We start from the raw sequence: 23,176 nt of genomic DNA on the forward strand, positions 1-23,176 counted from the left end.
ATACGTGGCAAACCTGTCAGACAGTGTATAGGAAATTATTTGCATTAATGATCAAATAATAAAATGTTAAATTGTTATTGATCAGATGAAAAATTTATTGCAATTACATTTAGCAATTTCTTGCCCACAAACAGCAAGGTTTCTGATAGAGCTGCACGTTTCCTTATCAATAACAGAAGAATAAATGAGAATTGCGCTATGGGTTATTATGTATTAGTGATGCAGCTGCATATCAGTATTTAATTTTGCACAGGCAAGCACCACTCCATAGATACTTAGAGCTCATTTAAACCTGCAATACTTAATCTGTGTGTAAATCTAAATGGATGATCTGGGTCAGCAGAGTTGCCTGAATGATGTGCAGGTACATGTCAGTGCATTAATAAAGCACATTGTGGCGCTCAAACAGGAACTTATGGCATTCAAGCATTTGAGGTGTGAACATTTTCAAGAAAAAATGGCTGGTAAAAAGCTATGGCAAATCAAGTCTTACATATTTAAGAAATGCTTAATTTTCTAGGCTATCATTCAGGTATTGATTATGTTTTATTTATTTTTTATTTGTACAGAATGCGCACACCAAGCCCACACTACATTCCCCCAGCCAAGTCTTCTTCTTCTTCTTCTTTCGGCTTCTCCTATTAGGGGTTGCCACAGCGGATCATCTGTCTCCATACACCCCTGTCATCTACATCTGCCTCTTTCAAACCAACTACCTGCATGTCTTCCCTCACCACATCCATAAACCTCCTCCTTGGCCTTCCTCTTTTCCTACTTCCTGGTGGCTTCATCCTCACCATTCTTCTATCGATATACCCCATGTCCCTCCTCTGCACATGTCCAAACTATCTCAATCTCGCCTCCTCACCTTGTACCCAAAATGTCCTACATGAGCTGTCCCTCTAATAAACTTGTTTCTAATCCTGTCTATCCTTGTCACTCCCAATGAAAATCTCAGCATCTTCAGCATCTCAGCATCTAAAGCATACAACATCGCAGGTCTCACCACAGCCTTATAAACTTTCCCTTTAACTCTCGCAGATACCCTTCTATCACAAATCACTCCTGCCACTCTTCTCCACCCACTTTACCCTGCCTGCACTCTTTTCTTTACTTCTCTAACACACTCTCCATTACTTTGCACTGTTGATCCCAGGTACCTAAACTCCTCCACCTTCTCCACCTCTTCCCCCTGCAACTGCACCACACCACTGCCCTCCCTCTCATTCACACACATGTACTTTCTTTTACTCCTACTGACTTTTATTTCCCTTTTCTCCAGCGCATACCTTACAATATCATCCAGAAACATCATAGTCCACGGAGTCTCAGTAAACCTGTCCATCACCACTGCAAACAGATAAGGGCTTAGAGCCGATCCTTGATGCAGTCCCACCTCCACCTTGAACCAGTTTGTTGTTCCTACTGCACACTTCACTGCTGTCACACTGTCCTCATACATACATCTCTTACACACCTGACTTCCTTATACAATACCACAACATCTCTCTCGTACGCTTTCTCCAGATCCACAAATGCACAATGCAACTCCTTCTGACCTTCTCTATGCTTCTCCATCATTATTTTCAAAGCAAAATATTGCGTCTGTAGTGCTTTTCCTCGGCATGCAACCATACTTTTGCTCACAGATAGTCACCTCTTCTCTCAGCCTGGCTTTTCCCATAACTTCATGGTGTGACTGATCAACTTTTTTCCCCTGTAGTTACTGCAGGTCTGCAAATCTCTCTTATTCTTAAAAACTGCTACCAGCACACTCCTTCTCCTTCCTATTGCTCTAACTTGCAGCACATAATTCCCAGCTGAGTCTCTCTGCCTGGCCAATCAGTACAAATCCTTTTCTCCTTTCTTAGTGTCTAACTTCTTATACAGCTCCTCATATGCCTTTTCCGTGGCTTTAGCCACATCCCTTTTTACCTGCTGCAGCATCTCCTTGTACTCCTGTCTACTTTTCTCATCTCTCTGTCGATCGCAATCCTGTTTCGCCAACCTCTTTCTTCTTATGCTTTCCTGTACTTTCTCATTCCATCACCAGGTCTCTTTGTCTTTCTTTTGCTTTCCATATGTCACACCAAGTACCTTTCTAGCTGTATCACTTATGCAGTAGTTGCCAATCATCCAGCACCTCTTCACCATCACGAGCCTCTGTCTGACCTCTTCTCTGAATCTCACGCTACAGTCTTCCTCCTTCAGTTTCTCCAACATATTCTTTTTTCAGTCCTCACTCTCCTCCTCTTCTTCACCTCCAAAGCCATCCTACAGACCACCATCCGATGCTGTCTAGCTACACTGTCCCCTGCGAACACCTTACAGTCTCCAATCTCCTTCAGGTTGCATCTCCTACATAGAACATAGTCCACCTATGTGCACCTTCCTACACTCTTATACGTCACCCGATGATCCTCCTTCTTCTTAAAATAAGTATTCACTACTCCTATTTCCATCCTTTTAGCAAAATCTACCACCATCTGCCCTTCCACATTCCTCTCCTTAAAGACATACCTACACATCACCTCCTCATCACCTCTGTTCCCTTCACCAACATGCCCATAAAGTCTGCCCCAATCACTAATCTTTCATTTTTAGGTACACCTTCCAACTTCACCTAACTCACTCCAGATTTTTTTTTCTTCTTCTCCATCTCACAACACACTTGTGGCGCATAAGCACTTTTGAGAAACGTTCTTGACCTTCACAACATTCTTAATGTACTTCTCCTTCAGAAACACACCTACACCATTTCTCTTTCCATCCACACCATGATAGAACAGTTTAAACCTCCAATGTTCCTGGCCTTACTCCCTTGGTCTCCTGAACATGTCTACTTTTTTCAGCTCCATCATATCAGCTAACTCTCTCACTTTACCAGTCATAGTGCCAACATTTAAAGTACCCACCCAAACCTCCACTCTCCTACACTTCTCCTTTCATTGCTGTGAACGTCTGTAGACGTCTTCCTCCTCTCCTTTTCCTCCTTCGGCCAACAGTAGCCCAATTTCCACCGGTACCCTGTTGGCTAACGATACCTGTGGCGGTCGTTGGTAACCCGGGCCTTAACCAATCCAGTATGGAATTCTGGTTCGTGAATCGCATATTTTAATTGCCACGTTTTTTACGCTGGATGCCCTTCCTAACACAACCCTCCCCATTTATCCAGGCTTGGAACCGGCACTAAGAGTGCACTGTGTTTGTGAGTGACTGGAAACATTATTTTTAGCTACTTTTATTTTAGCCCAACATTCATTATTTAGAGAAGGATCACTTGTATAAGTGGTTATATTTCTGAAAAAACAATATTAGTCATAAGAGTGCTGTTCACAATTACCAAACAAGTGGTGAGAACCTTAGCAAAACTGTTCAAAGCTCAGGGTTATCTATTATTACACTGACAGTGTAATTGCCTGTATGTCCACTATTTTGCTTTGTATTAGAGTCAATTAGTGACAGAATTTGAATTCAAATTGCAAAAAGAACAAAACAAAAAATCAAGCAGGAATTCTGATATTTTCAAGTTCAGTTTTGTGCAGACAGTGAATTTGATGTATTAGAACAAGACTAAACCCCATATAGCATCCCAAGTTATCATTGTCTCTATGCAGCTCCTATTCAGGCAAACATGCAGGATTGTCACAAAGCCCTTACAGAAGACACACACTCCATCCTCGAGAGACAGAGCGTGTCGGTTTGGGAGAGAGCAGCACCAGACAGGGAGCAGGAGCCAGGTTAGAGAAGTCATATGACAGGATCCAGGGATGAATGTGAGTGTTGGGCCACTCCCACAATATGTTGAGGTAGTATGTGGGTATGTACTCACACTGAGTAGGGATGCAGTCAGGTAAAGGTGTCACACGTGCTCCCACACACAGCACTGCACACACTCTGCTATTGCAGATGAAAACCACGCACACAAACACACCCCGGCACGCCCACACACAAAGTCACAGTGCAATACCTGAGGGGAAACAGTGGATAGAGAAGGGCTCTGAGAGATGTTTTGAGCTACCTGCAGAGCCTCAATCCTCAGAGCGGCGAGGACTAGCTCTTCCTGGGCCGCAGGGGGAGGACGAGGTATATGAGGAGGAGGAGGAAGAGGAAAAGGGAAAAGCAGCAATGTAGAGGGAAAGGGTTTTGGGCAAGGAGGGAGAGAGGAGTTAGAGTTCAAGCTCTCACCTCTTATTTGAACTGATTGAGTTCAGCAGAATACATTAACACTCCCAAACAAAAACACACATACACACACACCTATATGAATGCAGCATAGACACATACCTTATTACACATACAAGTATAATGTTATATTATGATGTTCAGAGTTGAGGCCAAGTCTATCTCTAACATCTAAATTGTCCAGGTATTTAAATTTGATGGGAAGAAATATTTTAAAAACAAATGTCACATAAATGTAAAAAAGATTCAAGGCTTTTCTCAACCTAGATTATTTCTACATCTATTTCTATAACATGTGACCAATTAGCACTGATGTGATTACAAACCTTTTCATGTACTAAAAACAGAAATGACAACCTGTAAAAATGTGTTTGACCTCAGCTCAAGAACAACTAATACAGAGAGATGAAATAGACATAGAGGAGAGAAAGATACACCAGCACTGGACAAATAAAGTAAAAGGTAAAAAACAAAACAAAAGAAAAAAACACCAAAGCTGACTGAAAACTCTCACGCCAACAATCAAACATTCAGTCCAGCAGAAGAGGTCTGAGGGGGAGAAGGAGAGCAATAGGGGCTCAGCAGGCATGTCACTTTTTACACACCTGCAGCTTGTGGGCGAAGGCAGTGGGGTTGGTCTCTGCCAGGTCAGGTTCCAGGTAGCTGAGAGGGGTGGCTGATTCACTCAGCCTGTCTAATAGGGACAGATCTGCAGGATCCACAGGGCCTTGAGGGGGGGACTGTTATGGAGTTTACAGTGGGAGAAGGACAAGAGGAGGAGGAAGGTGTGTGGGTGTCAGCAATATGAAGCAAGCACAGAAATTGTCTCACCAGCATGGGCTGGTGCAAACTTTAAGATGGATATTTGTTTGTTTGTTTGCTGGGGTTCTGTTCTTTTAAGGCACGTGGCTGTGATGCCACAATGATAGCGGCTGTTTACAGGCTCAACTGAGGGTGTAACCCTGATGATTAAAATTACCATTAATAGATGGTAAGCCTGTCTTTTGTCTCCCTCTAGGGGTAGAAAGTAAAATAGCACTTAAACTGCTATTAAGCAATAAAAAGATGGAATAGTGTACAACATGTTCTTTCCAAACACCAGGCCTACGGTAAACATGGATGATAAATTCAAGATTTTATCAATTAATGATCATGTTATTAACAATGTTTGAAAGCACTTCTAAAGTTTGATTAATCATACTGACCATTCCATCTCTCTCACAGCTCTGTGTCCTCTTCTGGGAATGGACTTCCCTCTTTTTGTTTTTCTCCAGTGTTATGAGCTCAGGTGCTCCACAAGATGAGAGCATAGTCGATTTTCCTTCCATTGAGATTTTAGCCTCCATTTCCTCAAAACTCCTACAGAAGATGCATGGGTTAATCTTTAAAGGAATACGTGAATGGTTTTCCCCATAAGCATATTTGACATATGAAATGACAGGGTTTCAGGGTTCTGTTTAGATTTAGTTGTAGGTAAGAAAGGTGTGTGTGTGTGTGTGTGTGTGTGTGTGTGTGTGTGTGTGTGTGTGTGTGTGTGTGTGTGTGTGTGTGTGTGTGTGTGTGTGTGTGTGTGTGTGTGTGTGTGTGTGTTTTATACCCGGTACAGGGGGAGTTGGGTCCGGAGTGGTGCATACTGGTTATCCGGTTTGTACTGTCTGATACTGAATCCAGATTTAGGTAGAGGGACGGCTTTTTCACTGACAAAGGCTACCAAACACAAAAAGAAATAAACACACTAACAGAAATAGAACATAAAGTAATTCTATTTTTTGGGTACTGGTACAGTGTCCTCTCTGTTTTTTAGCTTACCACTAAAATATTCTTACTTACTGGGGTGGAGGTTCCAATCTTCTCCATGTATTCAATCTCATAGTCTGTACATAGAAAGAAAATACAGATATTAGAGCAACATAGGATGTGAGTTAGAACAACTCCTGTGCAATGACTGGATTAAAAGGATGATAACACTACAGTCAATACACACTCGCTCTGCAACAAACCATTTTGGCCTCTGGCCTTACAATAATGAACTGTGTGCATTAGCAGGGCAGTATCACTGTAGTAAATCTGATGAATTCACACACACACACACACACACACACACACACACACACACACACATCGCACTCACACGTTGTGACCCAGATACGAGTTTATGACAATGAATAAAACTGAGGTTTTCTGTGCTATCATCCAAACCATTATCATAATGACTTAAAACTTTAATACTTGAATTCAGTTACTACTGCAAATCTACTTGCTACTTGCAAGTACAAACTAAAAAATGTAAGAGTAAACCTGTAGACAGATCCTGTGAGTTCATGGGGTTAAATTTCCATTGCCTGATTAGAAGCTTGTTTATAATAATCATAAGCTATGATTGAAAGTCTACATATCAGCACAAAATAGTGCAACTGTACTAATAAATCAGTGCTTTGTTGAATTGTCACATATTCTTTATGAATGATCAGCATCTTCTTCTTCTCCTCCTTCTTCTTTAGGCTTCTATCGATATACCGCATGTCTCTCCTCTGCACATGTCCAAACCATCTCAATATCGCCTCCCTCACCTTGTCTCCAAAACATCCTACATGTGCTGTCTCTCCTATAAACTCAATTCTACTCTTGTCCATCGTCGTCACTCCCAACAAAAACCTCAAAATCTTCAGCTCCACCTCCTGTCTTTCACTCAATGCCACTGTCTTTAAACCATACAACATAGCAGGTCTTACCACAGTCCTATAAACTTTCCCTTTCACTCTTGCAGATACTCTTCTATCACAATGAATTATCAGCATCTAAATGAAGTAATTCTTAAATTAATCTTTGTTAGACAGCAGCAGCAAAATAATGTGAGACTACACACACATAGTCTCATTACTATTACATTTGGGTATGAGTATGAAATCAGTGCATGCTGTCTGTTTCTCCAGCTCTCACCCTGGCTCTGTGCTGGTAAGCTGCTCTCATTGACAAAGGCAGTGAGGTCAGAGGGTTGAGGAAAGTCCTGGATGTCAGACGTCAACTCCACTTGCATTTCATGCCGTGCTGCCCATTTCTGATTCGTAGAGGAGGCCAGTTTCTCTTCATCTGTGGCATGGTCCTGAAGGTGGTCAGGCATTGCATCACCAGAGGAGTCCTGCAGGGGGTGATTTTGAGTAAGATGAAAGGCAAAAACTCAATACATCCTTTTTTGGACCACAGTGAATACATTGAACATGAACAATGTTTATAAGGTTTAATCTGTAAATTCTTTCATTTTAAGATGACACAGCATAACGATTTGTCCACTTAATAGTTAACAGATACAACTCTTGAACTACAGACATTATTGGTACTCCTTGAAAAGAAATAAAGAATGAAGCTTTCAAAGAACATGACACCTCTTGTGAGACATGGAGGAGGATTGATTATGTTTAGGGGCTGCTTTGCTGAATCTTGCATGGGGAGCCTTGAATTTGTGCAGGGGATACTGAAATCTCAGGAATACCAAGACATTCTGGAGCAAAGCATATTGCTCAGCATGAGAAAGCTCTGTCTCAGTTTGCAGCTCATGGGACTTCCAACAGGATAATGACCCAAAACATATAGCAAAAATCAACCAAGAGTGACTAAAAACCAAACACTGAACTCTTCTAAAGTGGCCTCTATGAGCCCTGACTAAATCCTATCAAACATCTATGAATAAATTTGGAACATGCAGTCTGGAGAAGACCCCATGAGACAGCTGGAGCATTTTGAAAAGTGTATGAAGAGTGGGCCAAACTACTGCTGACAAGTGCAGAAGTTTTTATTAAAAGCTACATATTTCTGTGCAACAAAGTATTAGGTTAAAAGCCCTATCATTTATGTCCACGGCATTTTCATTTTTGTTTTATTTGAAATATTTTGTTGAATAAAAATAAAGCAAAGTCTGCTTTTCATCAAAAATGGAATAAACAGTGATGGAAACCAATTACTTTTGTCCATCTCCATTTTCATGGAGGAGTACCAACAAATTTGTCCATGTCTGTATATATGTACTATGCTCGATTTATTTCTCATAATTCCTTCTCAAAATGTAAGTCAGAGTCACACCTGTTCAGACAGAGGTGACCTCTTTGGTGACTTCTTCACTCTAAATGTGTTCCTGTAAAATAAACAAAAAAATACATCATAAAGAGTGAAGCTATATCAACAACATATAAAACAGAACAAATGCCTCGTTTCATGACATTTATTAGCACGTATAACTTTTAACTTTTACTTCATTTGCATACATACCTGCTGTGTTGCCTCTTTCAAATTACTTTCCAACAGCCAACAATTAACAATTACATAAACAATGTTGCAATACAAAAAAATAAAAGTATAGTTAATGATTTTAACTGTAGTAGTTAGGTGAAGTTAGTTATTTTGAGCCTTTAAACAAGCACAGGCCCTCTATTCAGTTTTGTCTCAAAACCACCTGCAAGTCTACAGTAGGCTTGAACACTAATGAATGCTAGTGTCAGAGCATCACAACTTTTTCTTCTCCCATTTACAGCCTGAGACTGGAGCTCCTAAGACTGTTATCTGTGTAGGTAGTATGTTCACAGCTGCATAATGTGAGGTAAAACAAACTTTAGATAAATAGTTCTGACTACAAATCACTGAGCGTAGCTTTAATCTGAATGAAATACATATTGAAATGCATATTTGAAAATTGAAGCCTTAGTAGTTGAGTTTCCACATTTAATGCTATTGTTAGTGTATTATTTGTGTTTAATGTGCAGGTTTTGCCTTGTATTCTACATTTCCCTTGTACATGAAAACATTTCCCCTTTTACATGAAAACATTCAAGAAATGTTATTTGCAAGCAGTGGTGGACAGTAACAAAGTAAATGTATTTAGTTACTGTATTTAAGTAGCTTTTTCATGCATCTGTACTTTCCTGAAGTATTTCCATTTGGGGAAACTTTTACTATATTTTGCAAAATCAGTCGTTTTCTTTTATTTATGAGCGGATAAAAACTTAACTGGTTAATCACGCAGAAAGCCACCGTTTAGGGTAGAGCACGCGCCCTGCTTTGTTTGCCGCTTTGTGGTATCTACTTAGCACAAACATACAGTTCAGAGTCAGTTCAACAGCAAGCATTACATTTTAAGAGTAATAAATGACGGAAGAAACTCCTCCTGGCCCTATTGGCGCAATTTTTGTAGTTGAAAAGAAGGTTTTGTGCTCATGATCATTTTAAAAGATATCAATCAGGGTTTGACTCATTAATATCATTCTATTAATAGATTGGTGTGCTAAGAGTAACATTAGAGTCTTTTCATATAAACTAATTTAAGTCTTCTGACAAAAATGATAATAGGAACATTATAGCCATAATAAATTATAGTACTTTAATACTTAAGTACATTTGAAGGCAAATAAATTAGTACTTTAACTCAAGTAAAAGTTTAAAGAGAAAACTTTACTGGAGTATTTTTTTTACCTAGTGTATCTTTACTTTAACTTAAGTACATGGTTTGTGTACTTTGTCCACCACTGCGTGTATGTTGAGTCACATATGTTGTTTAATAGCATCCATCCTGTCTCAGATATACAGTTAATGTTACCCCAAGGCTTACTTGAAAAGCTTACTAAAAATCAACCAGTATCTGACCACCATGTGATGTTATCATATCTGACTTTCTTTTTTTCTGAATTATTTATCAGGGCCTTGATTTTTTTTTGGACATGATTTAAGTTAGACGGATGTTTGAGTTAAAGATAAAAATTTCTCTAAGATAGCAAATGAGATCCTTTTAAAGAACATTACACAAGCAGTGGTAAGAAAGTAAATGGTAATGTTTGTTATCATTACTAATACTCATTTATCCTTTTACATTTTTACTTACAAAGGACAACAGAGAGAAGAAAAACCACTGGACTTCCTGTGACATAGGAAAGTAAAATAGGAACAAGTAACAGACAAAATGCTCTCTCTCTCTCTCTCTCTCTCTCTCTCTCTCTCTCTCTCTCTCTCTCTCTCTCTAAGTAACAGACAAAATGCTCTCTCTCTCTCTCTCTCTCTCTCTCTCTCTCTTTCTCTCACACACACACACACACACACACACACACACACACACACACACACACACACACACACAGCCAAAATTTTTTTTTATGAATTAGACACGTGCTTACATAATACAAATAAATAACTCTAAAGTCAGGTTTTGACTTACGATTTAAGGGGCTTTTTTTTGTTTTTGGCTGGTTTATTCTGATTCCGGTCCTCAAGCTCATCAACATTTTCGTTCTCATTTTCATTGTCATTGCTGGACACTTCGAAAGTTGCTGCTTTTGGAAGTGAATTTTCCATCTTGGTAGAAGATTTGAACGGGTCAGTTGAGTCATCAAACGAGTCTGGATCAAAACTGTAGCTTGCCCTGGATTGAGGAGGGGAATTAGGAATGCCTTTCCCTGAAGAAAAAGGGTTAAAATTATGGTCATCCCATTTGCTAGACTCAAAGTTGTAGGTTGCTTTAGGAATGGGAATGTCATCATTGTCATTTAAATGGACTGCAGCAGGTGTGTTGTCTATTTGCTCAGTTTGTGGTGGGGCTTTCTTAATCCCCAGCTTTGGTTTTCTAAGAGGCATCTTGACCCCTTGCTTCCTGCCCAGCTTTTTGGGAGGCAGAGGACTGTCCTGTAGCGTATCTCCACTCTCCTCTGAGTAATCAAACTCCAGTCTGACAGGCTGCCGCTTGGTGATTGGCTGATCCGCAATACTGAGTGTTTTATCTGAGGGAGGTGCAGAAGCAGCAGGGGGCTCCTCTGTAAGAATAGGTGAGGGGTCAGGGGCAGGAATAAGGTCAGTTTTCCTACCTAAAACAGGGGAGTTGGCAATCTTACTGCCACCTGTAGAAAAGGGGTCAATGTTTTCAAAATTATCTGGGTCCCATTTGTAAGTGGCACTGGGAGGGATGGGGGAGACCTCCTCAGGAACTGGCAAAACGTCTTCCTGCACTTTTGCAGCCACTGGTGCTTGAGCAGGGCTAATTTCCTCCAGTACAGGTGGAGGAGACTCTACACGAGACTTGATTCTGGTGCGCCTAAGGGTGCCAGTAGGGCTTGGGCTGGGGCTGGGAGAGGACGGGGGACAATTTTTCTCCTCTTGTGGTGGAGAAGGACTTTCTGCAAGTTTCCCTTTCTTTTTTACCTCTGGGGTACTGCTGGATGAAACAGGTAAGGATGTGGCACTCTCAGGGTTTGAGTTCTGCCTGGAAAGAGGCTTTTTCTTTAAGGAGCCTGGTCGAGGCTTTTTGACCCGCCGCAAAGTCCCAGGGGCGCTTTCTGTACCGATGCTAAAAGACTCCGAACGAGAATGAGTAGATCTGTTAGAGGCTTCTCCTGTAGGCCTGTCTTCTAGGAAAGAGCTGTCTATCTCCCCAGACTGGAAGCTGAGTGAGCGGGTGAGGGGTGTACGACTCTCTAGCCCTGATGAAGCCGAATCAAATGCTGGTGGCGAGAAGGGCTCAGACTTAAGGACGTGATCAAGGTTGTAGGTGCCACTGCTCGCTATTGGCTTGTCTTCATCAAAGAAAGTGGAATCAGAGCGACTGGGAGAATGAAAAGAAGAAGAAGAATGTAGCACCTCACTAGCACAATCTTCTACTGTAGATACAGGCAAAGGACAGGAGTCTGAAAAACAGAAGCATGAAAGGCAAGATTTATTTAATAGGGTTTAGGTTATGTACCTAAGCTTGTTTGGTTGAAATGGTATACTGACTAATATTTATTGTGGTGAGAAGAAAATTATGTGATTTTCAAATGTTTTTAATTAATTTCTAAATGAATGCAGACATTTTTTATATTTCCAGCACGCCATGGAATTTGGTTTGGCTTGGTTCGACGTTTCTTTAAATGAAGACTCTGATTAAAAAAAAGTGTTACTTTTCCAGTGAGAACAACGGAAGATGTACAAAAAAAGGTTTTACCATCCCAAACCTAGAACACACACACCATGCTTGAAGAACCCTTTTGAAGTTTTTCATTTCATTTATATTACCGTAATTTCCGGACTATAAAGCGCACCCATATATAAGCTGCACCCACTGAATTTTACAAATATTTTTATTTTTAACATAAATAAGCCGCACCTGTCTATTAGCCACAGGTGTCTACACTAATGTACTTTACACAGGCTTTAATGAAAGACACGTTACACACGGTGTAACGGGTGAAATATGTTGCGCTTCCTTTAGGAGCATAGCGGTATTTTGGGAATAGCATGCCAGAAGCGAGCTCTCCCTTCACCCTGACTCAACGCGTTACAACGGCTTGTATCTAAACAGTAGCCGACCAAGAAAGTCATTGTTCACTGTCTTCCTCCTTCCTTTCACAACTATTTCTCTCTGGAGTTTATCTTTTGGCATCGTCCTGCGTTTAAAAAATCACCCGATGGAAGTTTTTTTTCCTGATGCCGTGCAGCACAGAACACAGGTAAGGTGCGTTTTTCGTTTCCGTTCAGAAATTTCATTGGTCTAATGTTATGGGGTTCAGTTTTTTGGCTTGAAGTTTGTGAAACCGGGAAAAACCCAGGAAAAAATTATAAATTAGCCGCTTCCTTGTTTAAGCCGCGGGGTTCAAAACGTGGGAAAAAAGTAGCCGCTTATAGTCCGAAAAATAAGGTATTCATAAAAGCTAGCATATAAAAATATGATGCCCCCAATTTTTCTCATTGCTCTTCTAGTGCACTTCCTCTTGATTTCATACATATGAGTGTGTATATATAATATTAATAAATAAATAAATAAATAATAAAATTCAGACATTCCCATGTATATTTTCTGCATTATTCCTCATCTCCTCTAGAGGGCCTGATTGGCTAACCTCTTTGTCTAAAACAAACACAAAGGACTACTACTACAGATTTTTTTTTATATCCTACAAAAAATAATGATTTTATTGTGTCTTTGGAATTTTTTTATGTAAGGATATGGTTTATTCTGTGATATAGTAACTTTCTTGGTTGTAATGTAAAGCATAATGATTATATCAGAAACCATACACACTTAACAAAGAGCTACAAATAGGCAGTATATAAACACAGACAAAAAATTTTATGTAAAAAGATCATGTTGATAGATATGTTTCCATCATTGGCCAGCTAAAATCTGTGATTGTGTTCTGTGCTTACCAGTGTCTATGGAGGTCAAGGGCTGTGTGATAGGCTCTGGCTGCTCAACTGAGGGAATCGGGGGAGCTGCAGTCTTCACCGGGGTTGTGGATTCAGGGGTCTCAAACGTGCCATCAGAGTCTGAACTCCTGACGCAAGCCAAGCAAAAAAAAGAGAGAGAGAGATAGTCAATTTTATAAAGTAATAGTGCCGAAGAACTGACAACCCAGTGTGTAAAATATACATATATATAACTGAGGAAGCATTACAGATTTCACAATACAAATAAATTTTTTAAATAATAAAAAACTGATACAAGCTGATACACATAGCTTTTAGCTGTTTGCTCTTATAATTTATGTCATGAGTCAGTAGCATTGCAGGATTTCAGCACACTTTCCATCACCCTCACACTCTGAGGCCACAAAGAGACAATAGAATGCATTTATTGGCTTATTTACACTTTGCAGCATGTATTTTCTATCACTGGCTGATTACTGGGCTTCAATCAACACGAGCAAGAATCTGCTGCAAGACGACGGACACCATGGCTCTGACAAGCAGCCTTGCCTATGCCCTCTTCCTTTTTTCCCCTACATTAAGTCCTTATGCATACACACAAACTAAACCACAATCACATAAAAAATAAACCACAATAAGCTTTGCGTTCTTCAAAATCCTTTTCTGTAAATGCCAATGTAGTGCTAATAAATGAAAACAGTATATTTGTGTCTATGTAATCAGTGGTTTAAGATGGATATATAGCCACATTATCTAACAAAAGCACACAGAGGCGTATACAGACTGTTACAAATTCACAGTGTTTTATTCCTTTGAATACAATAACCATGATTCAAGTACCCAACATTTTTTTCCATTTGCAGACCCCACCCAAACTCCCTGCATCAGACAAATTCACCTCAATGCTTGACAGCATCTCTCACCTCTGCCTTGCCGGCCTGCTAGCAGCTTTGATCATATAGTCATTTCTGGAGCTCCAGGTGAGGCGCTGGAGGAGTCCGAGTGTAGGGTCGCCCTCATCTCCTTTGCCAGAACCCCCCAGCAGTGTATCCCAGCCCCATCGTGCCCACTGCAATGGGGACAGAGCCTGCCATGCATTCACCGCCATAACCACCACCAGGTACGCACTTGCTGATGCAGAATCACTCCAGCTGTTCTGTCAGCGAGCTCTGCTCCTCAATCCTCAAACAAGCCTTCTTCCCATTCTTCTCTCTGCTACTGCTCTGCTCACACTGCCTGCTCTTATAGGATCTCCTCCCTATCATCTTATAGCATTTTAAAAGAGACTTGTAACAGATAATCACAACCTACAGGCACCCTGCCTTCCTCTCTCTCTGTTTCTCTCTTTCTCTGCACTCCTCACTGTCTGCCTCTTTCCCTAGCACCCCCACCCCCATCCTTTCTCTCTCTCTATTTCTCTCTCTCTCTCTCTCTCTCTCTCTCTCTCTCTCTCTCTCTCCCCTTGCCTTCATGCTGAGCAGGGATTCAAGCTCACAGTGCTCACTATCTGCAGCACATATACTGTCATAGTTCACAGCTTGTAAAAAGGCACAGAAACAGTTTTTTTGGTTTAAGTTGCTATGTAGAAATGCAGTCTTTTTCTGTCTGTTTTCGCTGCACTACACATTTACCTTCTTGAAACCTTCCTCCATCCTTACTTGATGTACTTCAATGTAATAAATGTATTCAAATTGCATTTACTGCAAGTACTGATGCAGCATACAGATTAGACATGCACTTGTATGCATATTGTGTGTGTTTGTGTGTGTGTGTGTGTGTGTGTGTGTATGTGTGTGTGTGTGTGTGTGTGTGTGTGTGTGTGTGTGTGTGTGTGTGCGCATGTGTGTGTTTTTTATTTTTCTATCTGTGCCTTTAACATCAACTTGTTAGGTTCCTCAATCAAATAAACCTAATCAATAGTGGTAGCTCCAGCAGTTAAGGCGCTGGGTTACTGATCGGAAGGTCAGGGGTTCAAGCCCTGGTATCGCCAAGTTGCCACACTTGGGCCCTTGATCAAGGCCCCTAACCCTTTATGCTCCAGGGGCGCCGTATCATGGCTGACCCTGCGCTCTGACCCCAGCTTCTAAGCAAGCTGGGATATGCGAAGAACAAAATGTCACTGTGCTGTAATGTATATGTGACAAATAAAGGCTATTCTATTCAAATGTTTTGAAATTAAAGATGTAAAGAAATTAATTTATTTAGTCATTTATCAACAGTAATCACTGCTCAGGGTCACTGTGAATTCAGAGCCTATCCTGAGAGCGCTGGGCACAAAACAATTCACACCAAATGGGACACCAGCAACAGGAATTCATACACACACATTCACACTTACACAACTGAGCACAGCAAATCTTCCTACCTTAAATCTTAAATCAAAGTGCAATAAAACACCAAAAGTCTCCATACACATTTCTACATTTGTCTTTTTATTAAAATGTCTTACCAAATATTTCATACATATTTTCTATCTTTTTTTTTTTGTGCATATTTAGAAATGTTTTTGCTAAAAGGAAAACATAATAAAAATCCTCCTTATGGATTGTGAAGCTTTTGCACATGGCACATGATACTATTGGTAAACTTATTGCCAATTTCAAAAAGACTGGAATTGCCAGGACCAAGAAGTTGACATCCATGAAAATCCATAATGTAGACACAACATACTGTATATGGAAAATTTTGGGACACTCTGTATATTCCTTGAGCTGTCTGACCAAAGATTTGTTCTAAAAACTTCTTGAGAAAAAAAAGAGCTTCAATGTGATATGCCAAACTGGGCAGAACTATACTGAATGTACAGAGTAGAGTATGAAGCTTTGTTATTATCAGTCAACTATTATAATCTTTGGCTACATTTAATTAAATATGGCACCAAACCCATAGCCAGCTACAAGCATGTATATTGATCCAGCTAATGCCAAGGGCTCTCACTCATGTTCAACAGCACAAGCCCACCTGCTGTGTGTGCACTTTGTCTGTGTGGGAAAAAAAAAGCCATGGGGGATTTGGCAACATCTGTGTCCACTTACAAAACACATGGGCTAAGTGTGTTCTAATGTTAGATGCTGGATGATAGAAATCAATGTAGAGAGACAGCTAAGCATCATTAAGTGTGGTCAATGCCTAAGTCAAAATGGGAGTTTAAACCTTTTTTATCTCAATGGAGGAAAAGTATGAGTGATAGTTTGATGAGCTGGAAAAACAATGAATGTTTCCAAAGAAACACACATCCAATAACACTACACAAAGAATGATGTTTTCTATATATTTTTAACATCCATTCAACTACCTGACACAAAAAGACGTGACATTATTGCATTCAGTATTCGTTAAATTCCTTAATTTGTCTTAGTGATGATGCTAGACAAAAGTTTATCCCAAGCATCCTGTTCATCCCAAGCATCCCTGCTCTTTGTAAGCTTATTTCACCATAACCTTGCAAACAGACTGTTACCATGGCAACAATGTCTCAGGCCATATGTTCCCCTGGGCACACGGTGATAGCTTGCACAAGATCTTGGCTCAGCCTGTTCGTTTCCGTCTCTCAAATGTGCACACAATAAAATCGAACGTCTTTAATTGGTCACATTTTTCACAGTAAACACATATTACAAAATGTGGCTTTGTCAGGGTGGTCAATAGAGAGTGCTTGTTTATTTCTCAAATATTCGCAGAACATATAGACTGCAATACTGTAATGCTTCCCTCAAGTGTTTTTATAGCTAACGCATAATCTTGTTGCTGCATTTGAATTAAGCAACACAGAGGAAGAACCAGAATAAAAGGTGTTACTCCTACTATTCTCTGCTAATGTGGAAGTAAGTCAAATAACTGCTGTAGCCTGAAATAGGCTAAATGACACTGAATAACTAATGCTTCTGTGAAACACAAAGGAAACTCTCTGCACTGCCGGCAACAAAAGCGTCTGGAAAGAAAATATATGGATGAAAGGAAGAAGAACTAGACATCATCGGCAAGCAGAGGGAGACAAAAGGGAAGGAAACAGAAGGGGACAGATACAGCCAGTGCTGTCTGCATGGAAACAGCCAGAATCCCTGGCACACATATACTTTAGCTTAAATCGTGTTCCTGCTAGAGAGCTAAAGCATTGTTTCAGCCATACGGTGGACCCTTCTGTGTATCAAGGTGCTTTCTGAAAAAGAAAGAGAAAAACCATGGAATGTAGACCTATTCAGCTGAAAGACGAGCGGTGTGCCAAACCTACAAAAATATAAACCTATTAAGATTAGGTACCTATAAAGATAAAAAAATAAAAAAATAAACCTATAAAGATTTGTACATGTCACTAGATTATTCACTAGGAATGTTGATGAATGCATATAATTATTTTATACTAGTATTCTCTGATCAGGTAAAGTTCAGATCATACACAAATGCTGTACAGAAAGTTATGACAACTTTATTGTAAATTCTAAAATCTGAATATGTATATCCTGTATATTATGTATATACTGTAAGAAAAGAAAAAACGTGTATGACACTTGGAAGCCGACAGGGGGAGACAAATCAGACAAGAATAGAAAAGGAAAAAAAGCCCTGTTGACAATATAATTTCTAGCAATAAACAAGAGTCTTCCCTTTCCTCTTTACTTCTCCACAACAGTGTTAATGTGATTCAGTTACCCATAACACCCTTTATTTTTTTTGTCCAATGTGCTCCCTTTCCCAGTGTCTACCTTTATATATATTTTATATATATTTAAATAATATTTCTTCCATTAAATTGTATTCATTTATTCCCAACCATTTATTCTCTTTGTTTCGTAGCATTTCTCTTGGCTGCACTGCTTCCAGTATGTGTTTGTTGATGTTAGATTTTTTGTCCAATCAGATTTCAAATCTATGTGCTGCCATGTCAATTTAATCTGCCCAGGGCCTTCAAATTTAATACTGTTGGCCCTTTGGCCATAGAGAATATTAGCTTCTCTGATTGGTTGGTCAGAGGGAAACTGTTACAGCCAAGTTTGACTGGCAACACACGTGTAGCACTCTGCACACATGAATACATCTGAGTTAGACTTTTTCTACAATGGCTGAAGGAGAAAGTGAAATTGATTTGGTCTCGGACATACTTAAAAATCAATTTTCCGGAAAAGCTAGACATCGTGAGGAGTTCTGCCAACCCTGAAGCTAGCTTCTCTCAGCCCGGGACAGGGTTTGTTCACCACCTCCAGACCAGTGAATACGAGCGGTACCACTGGATTACAGTCTCTGAGGAGTATACATCTATGGTGAGTAGGTTATATTTTATTAAATATTTTTATGTTTTTGTCATGTTATTGGACAAATATTTATTCTGAACTGCTCCAAATGATGTAGGTGCATAGTTGCGGTGGTAGTGTAGAGGATTGGAGTTGTCTTAACTGGGTTTTTTGCTTTAGTAAGAAGGTATTCAGCCTCCATATGCCTCTCTCTCTGTAATGCCAAGCGTTGTTATATTGTGTTTTTGTATAGTAAGTCCCCACTAAAGGCCCAGGTACCAAATGCACGGCCCGCCACTGATATATATTTATATATATACACTTACTGTGTCTATATGAGATAAATAATAAATACTCTCAGAGGGATAATCTAATTCCAAACTATAAAAAAGATTCTATGTAATAGTTAAAAATATTTAATGCATAATTTGAACATAAACATAATTCCTGAGGTAGAGATTTTTCATGTTCATTCTGTGGCACACAGTAATGCACTAGCTCTGCTCATGCTGAAATAATTTAACTCATTCAATATTTTATTTTTTTTTTGATGCCATGGCATCAAAATTCTGTAGTCATTCATCTCATGCTAAAAAATTAATTTAGAAACATGAAACCCAGCATCCCAGTAGCCTTGATTTCCTGTCCTGCCCATCAAATCCTATTTCATGAGTCATACTATTGGCCAGTAATCCCAAATGGATCATAAAATATAGTGGTTCATAATAATCACCAAGGTCCACATGATCCATCTGCGTCTCACAATAATGTCATAAAACATCATGAGACAATATCTGTTATACATTTTTAGGCATGAATAGTGTTACATGCCCTAGGTATTTGTTTTGAAATAAGTAGTAAGTCAGGAAAAGTTCCAAATGGAGGCCTGGTTAAGTGTTTTAGCAGAATGATTTCCATTACAGAAGTTCAAAGAAGTATTTTAGTTTTCCTTGTGTTTTAAGAACAGTTTTGCCTAAATATAATATTTGTTGCCAAAACCCTGGGCACCACTGTTTGGCTGTAGGTTTTAACACCAGTATTTCTATACTACACAAATAATTACTATTAATAATTAGTCTATATAAACTGTTTTATATTTGAGTCTCTTGAAAATTTTACAGAATGCTGTGGAAAACGAGTAAATAAAAGTGTCCAAAAACATCTAAAAGGGTTTTTCTTCTTTCACCTTAACTACTGTAAGAAAACCCAGAAATACTGCTGTACGATTAACATGCAAGTCTTTTGACATGTAAGCAATCTCTACATAAACAAAGAAGACTGTTTAAACGATATGCACGCTTATAATAACAAAGTGGTGCCTAACTGCTTGTCACTAGCCTTGATTTACAGATGATAATACAGTCTAGAGAAACATGACCACAGCTTCAGCCTTTCCATATAAGTAAAAGAAGCATGTTCCAAATAAAAGTTGTTTCTAGAAATAAACCATATTCATGATAAGATGACGTTTTCTACGATAAATCTAAGAATCATTGTGAACTCATGACATGGAGAAGTAAGCAACTCTGACAACAGAATAAAGATTTATATATTTTCCGTGTTTCAGATCATTTGTGTTACATTTCAAGTAACACAAAGTACTGTAAAAAAAAAAAAAATAATAATAATAATAAAATAAAGATAGTCATGCGCAGCTGCTTTCTATTAAGTTGTCTTCCACATATTGTTAAACATATTCACACAACATAGGTTCAATTGAATTTCAGCGCAGTCTATTAAAGGTTATTTTTCAAAGGTGTGCCAGTATTACATGGGAACAAGTGGTTGTGTAAGCAGGCAAAAATCTTAGTCATGACTGGATGAAAAGTACTCCCAGATGCAAAAGAGTGTGCTTAACTCTTATTTGAAGTGGCACCTGAATGCACATAAATTACTTCACCAGTCCCATAATCTACCTATTAGACACTTTATAGTGTGTGTGTGTGTGTGTGTGTGTGTGTGTGTGTGTGTGTGTGTGTGTGTGTGTGTGTATATACAGTAGTAACTCCAGACCATGATCGTGTTGAAAATATGGTACATTTTCTCAATATACACTATTTGCATCACATAAGAAGATCCACCCAGCTGTTCTATTCTCAAATACTCAGTGCTGTATGAGACAGAAATAACTCTCTCTTCTGCCATGTCACCATCCCCCCTTGTTCTCGTGTACTTTAGCATCAGCTCACTCGGTCCCCTCTTTCTCCATGCAGCACTGCCCTCCATCCCCCCCTCAAAAACACACTCTATATCCAAGGTAGACAGATCAGGGATTTCCACCAGCCCTGACCACATTCACTCTATAGGCAATATATTTGTTTGACCTGGTGGTAAACACAGCCTTACATGACTGCTACAAACATGACATCATCCACCACACAACAATAATAAACCATTGTTCTCATTTCAGATAGCATGTTTGTGTCGCTATGCCTTACTGATTAACTATTTACACATCAACATTGAGGCCACCTGACTACATTGCACCAGCACTGCTTAAAGAATCCACAAAATACACAAGTGAGCATGTGGGCAACAGAAACTGATCAGGTGAGAGATACATTACGCAGCATATTCTCACGAGAACAATAACAAGGGACAACAATGAGATCATCAAGAAACTCCCCCTCCTCTTCTTTCCTGTCCTCACTCACATGCTCTCGGGACGCTCCTGAAACAGACAGGGAACCTGTCCTTGCTCGCTGGACTCCACTGCTCCCATTCTCAGCTAATTTCACCTCCACCTGCTCCCGTCCACCGTCCTCCTCCTGCACCTCCTGCTTCTCCACCTCCCCCTCTCCTCCAGACGGCTGGTGATGGGGAAGGGGAGTGCAGATTCGGCTCGCCGCTGTCAAGTGAACCAGGATAAGATGGCATCAGGGGCAGGCTGCGTGCCCACATTCAGCATCTACCATCGGAGTCTCCCGGCCCCTCTATCCAATAATCTGCTTCTCACATGCTGTCTTTACATGGTAGGGGGAGGAGGCTGAGGCTTGCGTGTATCCGTGACAACAGCAGAGCTTCAAGGGTAGAAAAGCGAAACAGTGTTCCACTGTGCATAGGTATTAAATAAAAGATGGAGAGATTAAAAGAGAGAGGAGGAAGGAGGATGATGCTTCTTCATACTAGGACCTCCCCTCTTTTAACGGAACAATCGGCAAGCTAATGCTGGTTATCTTCCTCCCCCCTCTCTGTCTCTGTATCTGTCTCCTTCTCTCTCTCTCTCTCTCTCTCTCTCTCTCTCTCTCTCTCTCTCTCACTCTCTTGAGGTTAGTTAGGTATAAACAATCAGGCAGCTTTTTCTTGGCTATCAGCCCTCTGGTGCCCTATCTGAGAATGGAACGTAAACAATAGAACACCCTACACAAAGCTATGTAACACATCCCCCACCAGATACCTCATTCCCTCACTTTTTCTATCCAAAGCACAATTGCACCTGACATTTCAGATTAAACACAATATAATCTCCTATTCACATCTGTGCACTTTTATTTTATGAGTTATAAAGAAGCTGCTGGTGAATTTTTTTTTTGAGAGAATACACTTCTATTAGGATCGGACAGGCAACTTAATAAAAAGAAGTTTAACAATAGACCCTGAGAAGATCCCTCTCTATGTGTGGGTGTTGTAGTTTATTCATGAAGACTGACCCGATTTCTGTGTCTAATTGATTGTATGTGTCTAAAGCACCAAAAGCACTTTAATTACCTGTATTGTCTAATCATCTATGACACAGTTCATGACAATATCAATAAACCCTTATGGGAACATCATTTACAGATTACTTTTTTAGCCAATAGCATGCCTTTTTTTAATCCTTTAAAGGTTCAGAATTCTCCTGCTTGTTCAGGACAACTCAGTGAAAGATATGAGGCTTAGCAACCCAAGATCTTGTGCGAACTGCCATCCTGAAATGAAGCGTGGGAAAGATTATACAGAGAATGTAGAAAAATGAATAAGAGGGTAAAGAAGGATACAGTGTAACGGCCTACAGGGCAGACACTGGAGCTCTCACCAGTCTGCTCAATCCACACAATTCATATTGATTTACAGTACGTAGGAGCAGTAGATATGGGAAACTGGGAGGCTAAAGGGATTTGAAACATGAGGATTATAAATCTATTGTCCGCTCATGGGAAAGCAGAACAAAGAACTTTTCACACAAGCCCAGCTCCACCTATTGCCTTTTAGGACTGGGAGTCTTTATTAACTCTGGGGAGAAGCAGAGCTTCAAGGCTTTTCCTATATTCAATTGTAATGAGAAAAAAATCTTTACTCATTTAAGTCATTTGTAACTGATCAAACAAAACAGACACATTACAAATCTCTCAAACTCTGTGTTTTCTATGTTATTCCCTCTAGTTCATGTCTGTTAAATGAAGCATTATGAATCCCAGCATCTACTAAATGGGAACATTGACCATAGTCTTCAACTCTATTTACTGATGTCTTTCCCATATATCTGAATAAAGATCAATTGGATTACAGGTCCTGTTGAAACCCAAAGAGTTTAGAAGTCTTTGTAACAGGAGCTGTTGCATCCATAAGGTAATAATAAAACATTTTTCAAAAACATTTACATCTTTTCCTCTTGTCCTCTTGACTCCATA

The 23,176-nt window shown here is 39.8% G+C and overlaps 1 protein-coding gene across 11 annotated transcripts in view; it reads right to left on the bottom strand.

Annotated features, from left to right (window-relative positions):
• Positions 1–23,176, bottom strand: part of tacc2 (transforming, acidic coiled-coil containing protein 2) — a 63,853-nt gene that overhangs the window by 9,032 nt on the left and 31,645 nt on the right. For 7 of the 11 annotated variants that reach the window (XM_083539366.1, XM_083539363.1, XM_083539369.1 and 4 more), the window contains 9 exons: positions 13,339–13,466; positions 10,382–11,840; positions 8,263–8,314; positions 7,126–7,324; positions 6,016–6,059; positions 5,783–5,892; positions 5,391–5,544; positions 4,791–4,925; positions 3,971–4,063 (listed from right to left, as the gene is read on the bottom strand). In XM_083539366.1, the coding sequence (XP_083395492.1) occupies positions 3,971–4,063; positions 4,791–4,925; positions 5,391–5,544; positions 5,783–5,892; positions 6,016–6,059; positions 7,126–7,324; positions 8,263–8,314; positions 10,382–11,840; positions 13,339–13,466 (2,374 nt within the window). The remainder of the gene's footprint in view (positions 1–3,970; positions 4,064–4,790; positions 4,926–5,390; positions 5,545–5,782; positions 5,893–6,015; positions 6,060–7,125; positions 7,325–8,262; positions 8,315–10,381; positions 11,841–13,338; positions 13,467–23,176) is intronic. The other 4 variants (XM_083539372.1, XM_083539371.1, XM_083539364.1 and 1 more) reach the window with 2 other exon arrangements.

The sequence above is a fragment of the Silurus aristotelis genome (assembly GCF_946808225.1).
Source record: "Silurus aristotelis genome assembly, chromosome: 4".
NCBI classification, from domain to species: domain Eukaryota; kingdom Metazoa; phylum Chordata; class Actinopteri; order Siluriformes; family Siluridae; genus Silurus; species Silurus aristotelis.